Source organism: Vulpes lagopus, chromosome 15, assembly GCF_018345385.1.
Source record: "Vulpes lagopus strain Blue_001 chromosome 15, ASM1834538v1, whole genome shotgun sequence".
In the NCBI taxonomy this organism is placed as follows: Eukaryota; Metazoa; Chordata; class Mammalia; order Carnivora; family Canidae; genus Vulpes; species Vulpes lagopus.
This window is the reverse complement of record NC_054838.1, coordinates 33,709,921-33,727,706: the sequence shown is the minus strand read 5'-3', so window position 1 is coordinate 33,727,706 and position 17,786 is coordinate 33,709,921. Positions and strand designations below refer to the sequence as shown.

Sequence of the window (17,786 nt, the reverse complement as noted above, 5' to 3'; positions counted from 1 at the left end):
AAAACTAGCCATCAATGAAAACTTCATCCTTCCTATGAAGATGCATTATAAGTACCATGTCACACTTATCTTTGCTACGGTGTCTAATAATGCCCCACATACACATTAGTAACAAAAAGTGATCATACCTAGGATATGAAATGGGGGCTTTGCTTCAGGACACCACATTTTAAAATATATATATATATATGTAGTGCACATTTTAAGTTTCCTGCCCATTCACAAATCCCATGGTGAAGAGCCAAACCCACAGACAGCCAGCTCAGATAGAGGAGTAAGATTATCCAAGTCTAGGACAGTGTTTGCCAAAATGGGAATTTCTCTGAGTATAAGAGGAATCCTCTCTGCATTCCCCTTCTTTTTATTCCACCTAACCTCTCTCTTATAAAACTATTGGTATACATGATGTTTAGATTCTATACTGAAGATTATGGATTAAACCAGCTTTAATCATTAAACTAAGAACCTAACCAACAGGAACATAATCTGTGATTGGGCCCATCAGAAGTTATTGATAAAATAAAATCTAACTCAAACACATAATGCATTAACTACCCTACTGTCTTTTTACTCTAAACTGTTTTTGGTTTTTTTGGGGTGTTTTTTGTTTGTTTGTTTGTTTTTTAAGGGTTAAGTAATCTCTATGCCCAACATGGGGCTACAACTCATGACCCAAGATCAAGAGTTCCATGCTCTATTGGCTGAACTGGCCAGGTATCCCTTTACTCTTAACACTTTTACAAGAGTTACCTGCTATTACATTATGAAGGACCTTATAATGTCACAAATAAAGCAGAATGGAAGTTTCAGATGCATTAGGTTAAAGATTTGGTTATTGATTTTATAAATAAAAGGAAGACTAGCACAAACAAATCCTAGAATACATACTCCCAACAAGGAGGTGACAATTTGACAAAGTCTAATTAAAAAAGTAAAAAAGCTAATTAGTATTTTAGAATTCCACACAGAAGGAAGGAGAGAATGCAGAGAATAGTGGTGGACATCTTGAAAATGTGTGTGGGGGTTTTTTTTTTAAAGATTTTATTTATTTATTCATGAGAGACACATACAGAGAGAGACAGAGACACAGGCAGAGGGAGAAGGAGGCACCATGCAAGGAGCCTGACGTGGGACTCAATCCTGGGACTCCAGGATCAGGCCCTGAGCCAAAGGCAGATGCACTCAACTGCTGAGCCACCCAGGTATCCCTTGAAAATGTGTTTAAATCTAATGTTCGGGATCCCTGGGTGGCGCAGTGGTTTGGCGCCTGCCTTTGGCCCAGGGCGCGATCCTGGAGACCCGGGATCGAATCCCACGTCGGGCTCCCGGTGCATGGAGCCTGCTTCTCCCTCTGCCTGTGTCTCTGCCTCTCTCTCTATCTCTCTGTGACTATCATAAATAAATAAAAATTTAAAAAAAAATAAAATAAAATAAATCTAATGTTCATTGATATTTCTATGGAAGTAAAAACATTTTTGCAGAGTACAAGAAAAAAGAAAATTCTGCTTTACCTTTTTTTCCAAACTCTGCTATACCTTTTTTTCAAATTCTGCTATACTTTTTTTTCAAACTCTGCTATACCTTTTTCATGCTTTAGCAAGAATAGATCATTTTTAGTCCGAAGAAATAATAATCCTAAGAAACTTCTCCAGCAGTGAATTTCATATCTTAATATGTCAATGCCATAAGAGAATTTCCATTCGAATTACTCTAAATGTGATAGTGAATTTCTAGCATCATAAAAGGAGTAACACACTAAACTGAAAATTAAGTATTCTGTGTACCATATAAGGTAGACTGATATCCCTTAGGGTATTAGGAAAACTTTCACATTTTCACATGTTTCTGAGGGATAATTATATTAAAGGTAAATAACAGTAATTGTGTCAGAACTGAAAATGAAACAGGAATCATAACTCACCTTTATGCATAAGAGTTGATCCATTATTATCACGTTCATTAATATTAATTACTCCATCTTCTATTAATTTCTTAAGCATTTCCAAATCACCCTTAAAGGCAGCTACATGACCTGGAAACGCTAAGGCTAGGAATAAAAATTCAGCATTTCAGTCAACACATGAGTTCATTTGTTTTCCCTACCTTAAGCAGTCTCATTTCAGATTTCAATATTAACTCAATTATGATGTGATATTGGAATTAGTTCGATTGATGCAATGACAAGTAATAAAATGAGAATCATAAAATAAGATTATTATTAATTGCATGGCCCTTTCTCCCTGCAAGACCTCAAACATGCCAAGAGTAGTACTGTACCAGAACTATTCTTAGCAATATTCCACTCTCCCTCAGACCACCACAAAACACAAGAAGATGGTCATTTTCAGTCCCTTGTAAAAAGACATAATTGGTTTAAATTCCTACATTTGCACATACCACTCTCCTCTGTTTGCATGGAAACGAAGAAAGCAAAATTAACAGGAAGCAGATAAAGTATATGTAAACAAATACATATACATAAACACATGCCTATGTAAATGTACCTGACCTAAGTGCCTAACTATAAATACTTAATAAAATGTTTTTAAAGATGACTTCATATATTGACCCCTTCCTGAATCCAGCCGTGGTAGTAAGCACTTATAAGGAATGCCTCACCATAACCCTCTTAACAACTTTGAGATATAGTTATCCTCATTTTTAAATGTGGAAAGGAAAGAGAATAGCCAAACAGTATTTTTAAAGATTTCTTTATTTTAGAGAGATGGCACAGTGGGAAGAGGCAAAGGGAGAGGAAAAGTCTGAGGCAGACTCTGTGCTGTGTGCAGAGCTCAAAAGCTCAATCTCACGACCCCAAGATCATGAATTGAGCTGAAGCCAAGAGTTGGGCACTTAACTGACTGCACCACTGAGGCAACCCTCCAAGGAGTATTTTTAAAAGAACAAAGTTGGAGACTTACACTACTTGTTTTTAAGTCTTACTATAAAGCTACAGTAATCAAGGCAGTTGCAGTATTGGCAAATAAACATATATATCAGTAAGACAGTACACAGAGGCCAGAAATACACCCATACATATATAGGCAATTGATTTTTTACAAAGTTGACAAAATATATCAATGAAGAAAGGGAAGCTTTTCCAAAAAACTGGTGCTAAGACAAGTAGATATATGTAGGGGAAAAAAAAAAAACAATATTTTTAAATAAACACTTTATTTCACTCAAAATTCCAGATAAAATTTAACTTGATATAGATCAAAGATCTGAATTAAAAAGCCAAAACTGAGAAACTTCTGGGAAACTACAGAAGAATATCTTGGACAAGTATTTCACAGATAGGACACACAAAAAAATGACCTGTAGAAAAGATTGATAAATTGTACTTTATCAAAATTTACGACTTTTGTTCTTTGAAAGATACTGCCAAGGGACACCTGGATGGCTCAGGGAGTTAAGCAACCAACTCCTAATTTCAGCTCAGGTCATTATCTCAGGGTCATGTGATCAAGCCCTGTGTGTCAGACAGCTTCACACTGAGCACGGAACCCGCTTAAGATTCTCTCTCCCTTCTTTCTCTGCCCCTCTCTTGCTACTCCTGAGCTCAATCTCTCTAAAATAAATAAAATTCAAAATTTTATATATTTTATATATAAACTATAAAAAGAAAGATACTACCAAGAAACCAGGCAAGCTTCAGAAAGAGAGAAAATATATGCCATAACATATAACTAACAAAACCTAAAGAACTGTCAAAAGTGGGATCCCTGGGTGGCTCAGCAGTTTGGCGCCTGCCTTTGGCCCAGGGCGCGATCCTGGAGACCCGGGATCGAATCCCATGTCAGGCTCCCGGTGCATGGGGCCTGCTTCTCCCTCTGCCTGTGTCTCTGCCTGTCTCTCTCTCTCTCTCTCTCTATCATAAATAAATAAAAATTTAAAAAAAAAAAAAAAAAAAGAACTGTCAAAAGTCAGTAATGAGTAGACATACAACTCAATTAAAAAATGGGCAAAAGAATTAAACAGACACCTCATAAAAGATACACAAATGCTCTTTTGAAAAGATGCTCAATATCATTCGTTTTCAGGGAAATATAGATTAAAACCACACAGTAAGATAACACTACACACCCATAGAACAGTTAATAAAACAGACTATATCAAATGTTAGCAATTCCATGGAGCAAATGGAATTCTCATACACATAAGTGGTGATGTAAAGCCATACAACTACTTTAGAAAATAATTACACAACTTTTTTTTTTTTTTTTTTAAAGTAGGCTTCATGCCTAGCATGGAGCCCAGTTTGGGGCTTGAACTCATGACCTGAGATTAATACCTAGGCTGAGGGGATCCCTGGGTGGCGCAGCGGTTTGGCGCCTGCCTTTGGCCCAGGGCGCGATCCTGGAGACCCAGGATCGAATCCCACGTCGGGCTCCCGGTGCATGGAGCCTGCTTCTCCCTCTGCCTGTGTCTCTGCCTCTCTCTCTCTCTCTCTCTCTGTGACTATCATAAATAAATAAAAATTTAAAAAAAAAAAAATTAAAAAAAAAAAAATACCTAGGCTGAGATCAAGAGCCAGATACTTAACTGACTGAGCCACCTGAGTGCCCCAGTTACACAACTTCTTAAAGTTAAACATAAACCCACCATACACTCCACTCCTCTGTATTTACCAAGATAACTGAAAACATATATGTAAATGTTCAGAGCAGCTTTATTAACAATAGCCCAAAACTGGTAATAATCCAATGTTCATCAGCAGGTGAGCTGGTTTAAAACAAAATAAAACAAAGTATATCCATATAATGGAATTTTATTTAGCAATAAAAATGAATATATATAATATACATATGTATATTAATAGAATCTCAAAATGGTTCTATTAGAAAATTCAAATTAATCTACAGTGACAGAAAGCAAGTAAGTGGTTGTATGCAGCCAGGCTAAAAGTAAGGGTAACTACAAGGGGATATTAAAAATATTTCAGAGGTGATGGAAATGTTTTATATCTTGATTGTGATGTTTTCAAGATACATCAAAACTCACCGAACTGCACACTAAATGAATACAGTTTATTATATATAAACCATACTTTAATAAAATTGATTCTAGGGGTGTCTGGGTGGCTCAGTTGTTTCACTGTCAGACTCTTGACTGCAGCTCAGGTCATGATCTCACAGTCCTGAGATTGAGCCCCAGGTCCGGCTCCATGCTCAGTAAGGAATCTGCTTCAGGAATGTCTCCCTCTCCCTTTGCCCCTCCCCCTGCTCATGCTCACTCACTCTCTCTCTCTCTCTCTCTCTAAAATAAATAAATAAATTCCCACCAAACATAAAGAGTGTAAACTCCTACAACTACTCTGATGAAGAATATAGCAATCCCTATTTATACTGAAGATGGGCAGATCCCACCAAGCAAACTGCATATCTATTTACCCAAGCAGAGCTCTCAGCTCTCAGTCTTCAGAAAAGATAGGCAGTACCTCAAGAAGCCACATCCAACAATCCCAGGGTGCCATACAAATATTGTCTACATGGGCTATGTGTTAAAAAGGTACTGAAGCACTTCTCTGAAGAATCTCTTGTATGTATGGAGACACATACAAGAATATCCATGACAACACTGACTGTAATAGTGAAAAACAATCTAAATATCAAATTGGAAAATGAATAATGATTTTCATAAAATGCAAAACTATACCTACATTTAAAAAGAATAAACTACGATACTTCCATCAACCTAATAAATCTCAAAAACATAGTATTTTGTGGAAAAAGTAAGGAATAGAAGAATGCATATTGTTTTACACCATTTTCATAAGATTTTAAAAGAAGTTTCAAAGACTGCTAGTTGTCCACAAAAACAGTCTTCCTTCAATAGTAAGGGAGTTGTAGCTGAGGTGAGTCTTCTCAGCAAGGTACTGAATCCTCACAGCTAATATGCCCATGTGACTCAACTTTTGCCAATGCAATGTTAGCAAAAGTGATGAGTACTTATTAGGCCTTGAAAATCTTACAGTCTTGCTCCCTCCCCCCACCTCCTGTTATATTCTCTACAACCAAAGAGAGCTAGTGGGGAAAAAAAAGCCAGTTACTGAATGACTGCACAGCACAGATTCACTCTTCAACCTGGGCTGTCATATAAATCACTAAGCCACTGAATTTTAGGTCATTTTAGTCTATTACTTCAAAAACACACAATAGTGTATATTATTGTGGTACATATACACTAAATATAAAACCTGTAGAATGGAATTATAAATCCAAAACAATAGTTACCTCTGAGAAGGAAGACAAAGAAATGAGTGATATTAAAGAGACAGAACCAAAAATAATAATAATAGAACCAAGAAGCTTTAAATCTATAACATTTTATCCTTAAATCAGTGGCACAGAGAATGTTCATTACATTAATCTTTATATATTTCTGCCTAAAATATTTTATAATAAAGAAAAACGGAATGAATTATAAGCAACATATTTATATAACTACAATGGACAATTATAGTAATATATTTAATTAAATGGACAATTATAAGTAACATATTTAAATGTAACATTTGCCCTATAATTTCTTTTTATTCCACTTACTCATTAAATGCTAAAACATTTCAGGGCTTATTACTTACTTTCCTGATCTCTCGGATCACTTCGTTCATACTCAGCCCCTTGGATAAACTGCAAAATGTTCTGTTTAAAGAACCTCTGGGCCAGATCCAATACATTTTCTCCATTATCATTGAAGGCTTTTAAAGCTTGTGTTATACTGTTCATTCTACTGAGTAGGAATTTAAAGCAGTGAAGGTGACCTTCCATGGCTGCTAAGTGAACTATAGGTGAGAGAGAAAAAAATAAATAAATTTTTAAATTGATGATAAAGTAACTTGAAGAAAGAAATAACAACACTGGCTTTCGTTCTCACAGGAAGATGACTGTCCCTTTCCTATGTAACAGGAAAATACTCTGAGCAAGGTAACACCTTTTTTCAGAGCCTACAAGTCTTTACTCGACCTTCAGGTCATGCCAAAGCAACATACTAAATGATTAAAGAGTTACACATACTGTGAATGTACAGACACCAGAGGAGAGACACCAAACAGAAGGCCCCAGAAATTTTCTTGAAAAGTGAAATCTCAATTATGCATCTTATAATTACATGAGAAAATACTTGTTATGTAAGATAGATAATAGGTAATTTTTTTTTAACGTTTTGGAAAAAAGTGCAGAAAACAAACCAGGTCACCATGAAAATATGAGTGTTATTCTTATCACTATGGATTTTGTCACTTTTCCATATACATTGATTCTTTTTATTTAAAACAGAAGACTGGATCAAAACTGCAGACAAAGCACACACACTACCTCACCATTTCTATTCTCAATCCTTGAAAATAGAAGCCAAAAAAGACTAGAAAAACAAACAAGAACATCAAGAACACACAACAAATTTTAAGGAAGCCCTGAAAGAAAACATAACTGAATCAGACTAAAGGAGAGCCACAACCCAAAATCTGCAAAAAAATTGGAATGCCCCAGAAGGGGTATCACAAGTTTAGAGGCAGTGATTACAAAGAAAAAGGGAGCCTTCACAACTCTGGAGAAGTGACTATTTGGGAAACAACCCAATCAACATACAAACCTTGCCTCTGGAGGAGTAGGGCAGTGCCTAAGTGACCAGTATAATGCAGGAGAAACAAGATGTAATAATACCCAAAAGAAAAGCTGCAGGCACACGCCACTCTACACTTTCTCAGATGAACCTAAAAAAAAAAAATTAAAACTCCCCATAAAACTTGAGATTCTTCCAACAGCTCATTCATCATATATACACTTAAGTCTTACAGGCATTGTGAACTTAACATAATAAAAACAACTCCTCATCGCTCTTGCATACCTTTTCCTTACATAGTTTCCCCCATCTTACTTAATAGGAACTCACTTTTCTCCATTGTAGTTCATGCCCAAAACCCTGGAGCCATCCTTGACTCCTTTCTGTCACTCTCAACACCTTCATCAATCAGCAAATTTTATTGGCTCTATCTTTAAAGAATATACTGACCCCAATTACTTCTCACTATCTTTGTTGCCTCTGCTCTGCTCCAACCAAATAGCAGCATTAAATTATTGCATCAGGCTCCCAACTGCTATATTTCTACCCTTGCTATCCCTATACCCACACTGCAATCTATTACAAACAAAACAGAGAAAATGTTCTTAAATGTAGTCAGATCATGTCACTGCTATGCTCAAAATCTTTCAATGGCTCATGTTACCCTGACCTCATGATCTATTACTTACTCTCTCACTTCTGTTCTAACCATACTGACTCACTGTTACTCAAATACACTCCTGCCTCACAAACTTTAACTTGCTGTTATCTCTTCCTGAAATACTCTTTCCCTGTGATGGTCACAAGACCTGTTCCAACTGCTTCAGTCTTTATCCAATTATCACTTCCCCAGGGAAGTCTTACCTGACCATCCTATTTTAAATTTCTTCCTCTTTAACATTCTACTCCCTTTTCTGATTTTATTCATACACATATCCCTACTTAATCGTAATTTATATTCTTTTGGTTATTGTCTCTGTCCTCACCAACACCACCACCGTATGAAGGCAGGGACTTTGTCTGTTTTATTTGGTGTGACATCCCTAGCACCAAGAAGAGGGAATGACACATAATAAATACTCAGTAAATAAATGCTGAATTAGTAATTTAAGATAGAGATTTGAATACAAGCAGTCTAGTATTGAAGCCACATTCTTCACCTCTATATTATACTATTAAAAATTAGGGACACCTGGGTGGCTCAGCGGTTGAACATCTGCTTTCAGCTCAAGGCATGATCCCGGGTCTAGGGATAGAGTCCCGCAATGGGCTCCCTGTGGCAAGCCTGCTTCTCCCTCTGCCTAGGTCTCTGCCTCTCTTTGAGTCTCTCATGAATAAGTAAAAAAAACAAACAAACAAACAAACAAAAAAAAACACTAAAAATAAATAATAAAAAAATAAAAATTATATTCTATATGGTCATAAAAAATTATACATTTTTTAAGATTTTATTTATTTATTCATTCATGAGAGACACAGAGAGAAACAGAGGCAGAGACACAGGCAGAGGAAGAAGCAGGCTCCATACAGGGAGCCCGACGTGGGACTCGATCCTGGGTCTCCAGGATCACACCCTGGGCTGAAGGCGGCCCTAACCGCTAAGCCACCCGGGCTGCCCAAAAATTATACATGTTTTAAGAAATAAAAGTTGGATTTTTTTTAATGAGCAGGCAGAAAGACTTAAAAATGATTAGACATATTTAATAAAGAATCAAATAAGAATGAAATTGCCCCCTACCATGTGTTACAGAAAAGTCAACTCCAAGTGGACTGGAAATCCAAATGTGAAGATAAAATAATAAAATTTCTTGACTATAAAAGAATGTCTTCATGATCAAAGAGTATGGAAAGACTTTTTTAACAGGATTCAGAAAGGACTAACCATAAAGGAAGAGTTTATTAAACTTGACTATACTACAGTTAAAACTTCTATCATCAAAAGATATCTGAAAAGAATGAAAAGGCAAGCCATAGAATGGAAAAGACATTTAAATAAAACACATCTAAGTGACAAAAAGCTTGTATCTAGGTTACATAAAGACTCCTACAATTAATTTTTAAAAAAGCAAGAAAACTTAATAAAAAATAGGCAAAATATGTGAACTAGTACTGCACAAAAGAAAATAGCCAGGAGTACCTGGTTGGCTGTCAAAAGATCATGCAACTCTTGAATTCAGGTTGTGAGTTCAAGCCTCACATTGGGTATAAGTGTTACTTAAAAAATAAATATATTGTTAAATAAGAAAAACAACAGTAAACATTTTTTAAAAAGAAGAAATAATAAGATGGCCATTAAGCATATGAAATAATTTTTTATAATACTGATCAATAATTATTTTAAATGTAGATAAACTATTAAATACTCCAAAAAAAAAAAAAAACTCCAAAAAACACAGGGTGAGTGAATGGATAAAAAAACAAGACCACCTATATGCTGCCTATAAGAAACTCATTTCAGACCTAAAGACACATACAGACTGAAAGGAAAAGATGGAAAAAGATACTTCACACACTACTGGAGGTAGGGGGACAAAAGAGCTGGAGTAGAAATACTTTCACCAGACAAAATAGACTTTAAAACAAAGACTAATATTACTCAGCCATTAGAAACGACAAATACCCACCATTTGCTTCGACGTGGAAGGAACTGGAGGGTATTATGCTGAGTGAAATAAGTCCATTGGAGAAAGACAAACATTATATGGTCTCATTCATTTGGGGAATATAAAAAATAGTGAAAGGGAATAAAGGGGAAAGGAGAGAAAATGAGTGAAAATATCAGTGAGAGTGACAAAACATGAGAGACACCTAACTCTGGGAAACAAACAAGGGGTAGTGGAAAGGGAGGTGGGCGGGGGGTTGGGGTGACTGTGTGATGGGCACTGAGGGGGGCACTTGGCGGGATGAACACTGGGTGTTATGCTATATGTTGGCAAATTGAACTCCAATTTAAAAAAATAAATAAAAATTTTTAAAAAAACTATACAATAAACAAACGACATTACATAATGATAAATACTCATGCAATAAGAGAGTTTAACAACTGTAAATATCTACGCACCCAACACTGGAGCACCTAAATATATAAAGCAAATAGAACAGACTTAAAGGGAGAAATTGATAGTAATACAGTAATAGAATGGGACTTTAAAACCTCACATCAATGGATAGATCATCCAGGATGAAACCAATAAGGAAATAGTGGCTTTGAACAACAGATCAGATGAGATGGACTTAACAGATACATATAGAATATTCCACCCCAAAACAGCAGAATACTCATTTACTTCAAGTGCACATGAACATTCTCCAGGACAGATCAGATTTGGCCACAAGTCTCAATATAAATTTAAGAAGATAGAAATCATATTAATTATCTCTTCCAACTACAATAGTATAAAACTAGAAATCAAGCACAGGAAAAAAATGGAAAACACCACAAATATGTGGAGGCTAAATAGTATGCTCCTAAACAACCAATGGATCAACATATAAATCAAAAAGGAAATTAAAATACACATGAAGACAACAGAAAATTGAAAGCAAAATCTTTGGGATGCTCCAAAAGCAGTTCTAAGAGGAGTGTTTATAGAGGGATATAGGCCTTCCTCAAGAAACAAGAAAAATCTCAATCTAAACCTACACCTAAAGGAACTAGAAAAAGAATAACAAAGCCCAAAGTCTGCAGAAGGAAATAATAAAGATGAAAGAAGAAATGAATGAAAGAGAGACTAAAAAGTAACAATTGTAATAATAAGAAAAGATTAATGAAACCTAACAGCTAGTTCTCTGAATAAAACTGATAAACCTTTAACCACACTCATCAAGAAAGAGAGAACTCAAAATCAGAAACCACATGGTAAAGGGGCACCTGACTGGCTTAGTCATTAGAGCACATGACTCCTGATCTCAGGGTTATGAGTTCAAGCCCCATGTTCAGTGTAGAGATCACTTAAAATTTTTTTAAATCTTTTAAAAAATGAGGGGCACCTGGGTGGTCAGTGGTTGAGAGTCTGCCTTTGGCTCAGGTTGTGATCCCAGGGTCCTGGGATCAAGTCCTACAACAGGCTCCCTGTAGGGAGCCTGCTTCTCCCTCTACCTATGTCTCTGTCTCCCTCTCTGTGTCTCTCATGAATAAATAAATAAAATCTTTAAAAAATAGGGGATCCCTGGGTGGCTCAGCGGTTTAGTACCTGCCTTCAGCCCAGGGCGTGATCCTGGAGTCCTGAGATCGAGTCCCATGTCGGGCTCCTGCATGGGGCCTGCTTCTCCCTCTGCCTATGTCTCTGCCTCTCTCTCTCTCTCTCTTTCTCTGTGTGTCTCTCATGAATAAATAAATAAAATCTTAAAAAAAATATTTTAAAAATATGTTTTTAAAGATGAAATGAAATGAGAGAAATAACAACTGACAGCACAGATATAAAAATTGTATGAATGACTATGAAAAATTATATGTCAAATAATTGGAGAACCTAGAAAAAAAGGATAAATTCCTAGAAATATAAAACATTCCAGAACTAAATCAGGAAGAAATAAAAAATTTGAACACACTATTTACTAGTAAAAAATTGAATTGGTAATCAAAAAAAAAAAACTCCCAACATGGGGATCCCTGGGTGGCTCAGTGGTTTAGCACCTGCCTTTGGCCTGGGGTGTGGTCCTGGAGTCCCAGGATTGAGTCCTACATCAGGCTCCCTGTATGGAGCCTGCTTCTCCCTCTGCCTGTGTCTCTGCCTCTCTCTCTCTCTCTCTCTCTCTCTCTCTCTCTCTCTCTCATGAGTCAATAAATAAAATCTTAAAAAAAAAAAAAACTCCCAACAAAAAAAATAATGTCCAGGATTAGATGGATTTACAAGAAGGAAGAGTTAACATCTATTCTCCTCATAATATTCCAAAATATAGAAGAGGAAGGAAAACTTCCAAATTCATTCTTCAAGACCAGCATTACCCTGATACCAAAACCAAAGACACTATAAAAAGAACTACAGGCCTGTATCTCTGATAAACATAGACAAAAAATTCTCAATAAAATATTAGGAAATTGAAATCAATAATTAATTGAAAAGCTCATTCACCACAATAAAATGGGATTTATTCTAGGGAGGAAGGATGGTTCAAAATTTGCAAATCCATCAATGTGAAACATAACATTAATAGGAGGGAGGATAAAAATGATAAGATCATTTCACTAGATATAGAAAAAGCATTTGACAAAATACAACATCCATTCATGATAAAAACTCTCATCACATAGGTGGAATAGAAACATCTCAACCTAATAAAAGCCATATATGACATATCCACATCCAAAATCATACTCAATGCTGAAAAACTAAGAGCTTTTACTCTAGATCAGGAACAAACCAAGAATGTCCACTTTCACCACTTTAATTCAACAAACTACTTGAAGTCCTAACTACAGCAATCAGACAAGAAAAATAAAAGGCATCTAACTCAGTACGGAAGTAAAACTGTCATTATTTGCAGATGACATGATACTACACATAAAGAAAACCCTAAAGACTCCACCAAAACACTATTAGAATAAAGTTAGTAAAATTGCAGGATACAAAATATGCAGCAATCAGTTGCATTTCTATACACCAATAATGAAGCAGCAGAAATAATAGAAAACAATTTCATCTACAATTGTACCAAAAAGGATACCTAGGAATAAATTTAACCAACGAGATGAAAGACTATTACTCCGAAACTGTAAGATGTCAGTGAAAGAAACTGATGATGACACAAACAAATGGAAAAATAGGCTTATGGACTGGAAAAATTAATATTGGTAAAATGTTCATACTACCCAAAGCAAACTACAGACTCAATGCAATCTCTATCAAAATAACCAACAGAAAAAATAATCCTAAAATTTGAATAGAACCACAAAAAAAAAAAAGTAACTGAAGTAATCTTGCAAAAGAACAACAAAGCTAGAGATATCACAATCCCATAGTTCAAGAATAACAACAAAGCTACAGCAATAAAAACAATATGGTTGGGATCCCTGGGTGGCTCAGCGGTTTGGCGCCTGCCTTTGGCCCAGGGCAGATCCTGGAGTCCCGGGATCGAGTCCTACGTCGGGCTCCCGGCATGGAGCCTGCTTCTCCCTCCTCCTGTGTCTCTGCCTCATGTCTCTTTCTCTATCATAAATAAATAAATAAATCTTTAAAAAAAAAAAAAAAAAACAATATGGCAACAGCACAAAACAGACACACAGATCAATGGAACAGAAGAGAGAGCCCAGAAAGAAATCCACAATTACACAACAAAGGAGGCAAGAATACACAATGGGGAAAAGACAATCTCTTCAAAAATTGCACTAAGAAAACTGGACAGCCACAGGCAAAAAGATATAACTAGATCACTTTTTTACACCATATACAAAAATAAACTCAAAATGGATTAAAGAACTAAATGTGAGACCTGAAATCATAAAATTCCTAAAAGAGGGCAGCCTGGGTGGCTCAGCGATTTAGTGCTGCCTTCAGCCCAAGGCGTGGCCCTGGAGTCCTGGGATCGAGTCCCACGTCGGACTCCCTGCATGGAGCCTGCTTCTTCCCTCTGCCTGTGTCTCTCTCTGCCTCTGCCCCTCTCTCTCGCTCTCTCTCATTCTCTCTCTCTCTGTGTGTCTCTCACAAATAAATAAATAAATCTTTTTTTAAAAAAAATCTTTAAAATTAAAAAAAAACTCCTAAAAGAAAACATAGGCAGTAATCTCTTCAACTCGGGCCTTAGCAACATATTTATGGATATATCTCATGGGCAAAAATAAAATAAAATAAAATAGTGGGACTATACCAAAATAAAAAGCTTTTGCACAGCAAAGGAAAACATCAACAAAACAGAAAGCAACCTACTGAATGGATGAAGATATCTACAAACGATATCCAGTAAGGGTTTAATTAACCAAAATATATAAAGAATTTATACAACTCAACACTAAAAACACAAATAAATCAATTAAAAATGGGCAGATCTGAATAGATCTTCTTTTCCAAAGAAGAGGTACAGATGGCCAACAGACACATGAAAAGATGCTCAACATTACTCATCATCAGGGAAATGCAAATCAAAACCACAATGAGATATCACCTCATACCAGTCAAAATGGCTAGTGTCAAAAGTAAAAAGAAATAAGTTTCGGAGAGAATGTGAAGAAAAGAGACCTCTCAATGTACTGTTGGTACAAATTAAATTGGCACAACTACTATGGAAAACAGAGGTTTGGGGGTTTGGGGTTTTTTTTTTTTTCTTTTTGAAACCAAAAAAATTAAAAATAAAAATGCCATATGATCCAGTAATTCCACTACTAGGTATTTATCCAAAGAAAATGAAAACACTAATTCTAAAAAATATATGCACCACTAGGTTTATTGCAGCCTTATTTTCAATAGCCAAGATATGGAAATAATCTAAGTGTCCAGAGACAGATGAATGGATATAGAAGTGGTATATAAATATATATAGATATATACGCACAATGGGATATTATTCAGCCATAAAAAGAATGAATGATATCTTGCCATTTCAACAAAATAGATGGAACTAGAGTATTTTGTTTTTTTGTTTTTTGTTTTGTTTTGTTTTTTGGAACTAGAGTATTTTGCTAAGTAATATCAGTCAGAGAAAGATAACACATGATGTCCCTTATGTGTGAAATCTGAAAGACAAAACAGGAAAGAAAAAAAAGACAGACTCATAACTACAGAGAATAATATGGTGCTAGGGAGAAGGGTTGAAGGGATGGGAGAAAGAGGTAAAGGAGATTAAGAGATACAAACTTCCAGTTACAAAATAAGTAAGTCATGGAAATTAAAACTATAGCATAGGAAATATAGTCAATAATATTATAATAATGTATGGTGACAGATGATACTTATCATGGTAAATACTGGTAATATATGGAATTGTCAAATCAATATGCTATACACCTGAAACTAATAAAGTACATATGTCAATCATACCTCAATTAAAAAAAGGGTGGGGAGAGACAGGTACAAACTTCCAGAAAAAAAAATGGTGTTCTAAATAATTAATCAAAGAAAATGTTAATTAAAACCACAATGAAAGGCAGCCCTGGTGGCACAGCTGTTTAGCACGCGGCGTGATCCTGGAGACTTGGGATCAAGTCCCACGTCGGGCTCCCTGCATGGGGCCTGCTCTCCCTCTGCCTGTGTCTCTGCCTCTCTCTCTCTCGCTCTGTATCTCTCATGAGTAAATAAAATAAAATCTTTTTTTAAAAAAAAATTTTAATAAAAATAAATAAAACCACAATGAAGTATTACACCCAAAAGAATGACTAAAACAAAACAAAAAAAATTTAAAAGCAAAACATTAATTTCCAAATATACAAAAATTAAGAGTTCTTACCAACACATCTTTACTTTATGAACAGTAAAGGGTGTATTCCAGAAAGAAGCAAAACAATTCCAGACAGTAGTGTAAAGGGATGGAAGATGAGGCCAAGGAGATAGGTAAGAGCCAAATTAGGAATATATAGCATGCCAAGCTAAGAAATCAGAGCTCCATAGCAATGTAGGGAGTTTTTAGGTGACAAAATGATTTGATCAAACCTGTTCATATCATTCTGCCTGGATGGTCCCTTCATTGTTTGCTACTTAAGATTCTTTTAAGACATAATTCAAGAATTATTTTTAATAATCATCACTCCATTATCACTATGATCTATCCCTCTTCCAAATTTCTACAGCACCTCTTGGAAGAAGACAGGGTGTTTAGAGTATAGGTCTCAATTGGCCAGCTAATCACAGCCTAGCCAACTGCAGTTGGCAAATTAACTCAAATACACTAATGTCTACTGTTTATAATATTATTTATAAACAGTCTGGGAGGTGGAGCTGTATGAAGTTAAAAAATAACAACATTAGACAGCAGATGAAGGAAATAGCTGGTGGAAGAGTAAATCCAAGTTCAATTTTGCCAATTTCTCTTTTGCTGATATGGTTTCAGAAAGAAATTAATCACATGAGAAGTACATAACATAGGTATAAGAGTAAAAAATGCTCAGGTCAACAAATTTAGTTTTCTGAAGGATTGTTAGAATGATGACAGTTTAAATTTCTTAAATGCAATCATTAAGTTTACATTAATGAGAAACCAAAACATTCACTTTTGTGAATACCTGGAAGGTTTCCATTGTAGTCCACATCTTCTATGCCACATCCCCATTTAACTAGAAGTTGCAAACAGCCAAGCCGCCCGTGAAAAGCTGCATAGTGCACAGGTTTCCATTCTCTCTTATCAGTCACACTAGGATCCTAGAGGTAACATTCACAAGAACTCAGTTTCTTTCCATTTGTAGGAGAAATACTAAGTCTAGCAGTTTAATTCTGCAATTGAAAATTGGAGGTGTTCTTAAAAATATAAAGCAAAAAATAAATGTAATAGAAAAATTTACTATAATCACTGATTTAAACATATGAACTAATAAGATACTAATGAAATTTTATTAAATAGTCTTTTATTTATTTTTTAAAGATTTATATATTTATTTATGATAGAGAGAGAGAGGCAGAGACACAGGAGGAGGGAGAAGCAGGCTCCATGCCAGGAGCCTGATGCAGGACTCGATCCTGGGACTCCAGGATCGCGCCCTGAGCCAAAGGCAGGCGCTGAACTGCTGAGCCACCCAGGGATCCCCTAAATAGTCTTTTTAAAAAGAACTTTACTAGATCCATAAAAATAGTTTTTCTTCAAAGATTTTATTTTTTTCAGAGAGAGACAGAACATAAGCATGAGCCGAGGCAGGGGCAGAAGGAGCAGCAGACTCCCTGCTGAGTGGAGAGCCTGACATAAGGCTCCATCCCAACCCTGGGATAATAACCTGAACGAAAGGCAGATGCTTAATCCACTAAACCATCAAGGCATCACTAAAAATAGTTTTTAAAAAGGAACTTGGGATGCCTTGGATGGCTCAGTGGTTGAGCATGTGCCTTCGGCTCAGGCTATAATCCCAGAGTTCCCTCAATCCCAGGATCGAGTCCCCTATCGGGCTCCCTGTATGGAGCCAGCTTCTCCCTCCGCCTATGTCTTTGCCTCTCTCTCTGTGTCTCTCATGAATAAATAATATATTTCTAAAAATAAATAAAAAATAAAAAGGAACTTAACTAGAGGTGCCTGGGTGGTACAGTTAGTTAAGTGCCCAACTCTTGGTTTCAGCTGGGGTCATGGTGTTGGGGTCATGGGATCCA

General features: G+C 36.0%; 1 protein-coding gene across 1 annotated transcript in view; it reads right to left on the bottom strand.

Moving 5' to 3' along the window:
* Positions 1–17,786, bottom strand: part of ANKRD42 (ankyrin repeat domain 42) — a gene marked incomplete at its 5' end in the record, with an annotated part of 69,923 nt that overhangs the window by 31,166 nt on the left and 20,971 nt on the right. The window contains 2 exons of the mRNA XM_041729913.1: positions 1,922–2,047; positions 6,587–6,787. Coding sequence (XP_041585847.1) covers positions 1,922–2,047; positions 6,587–6,787 — 327 coding nt within the window. The remainder of the gene's footprint in view (positions 1–1,921; positions 2,048–6,586; positions 6,788–17,786) is intronic.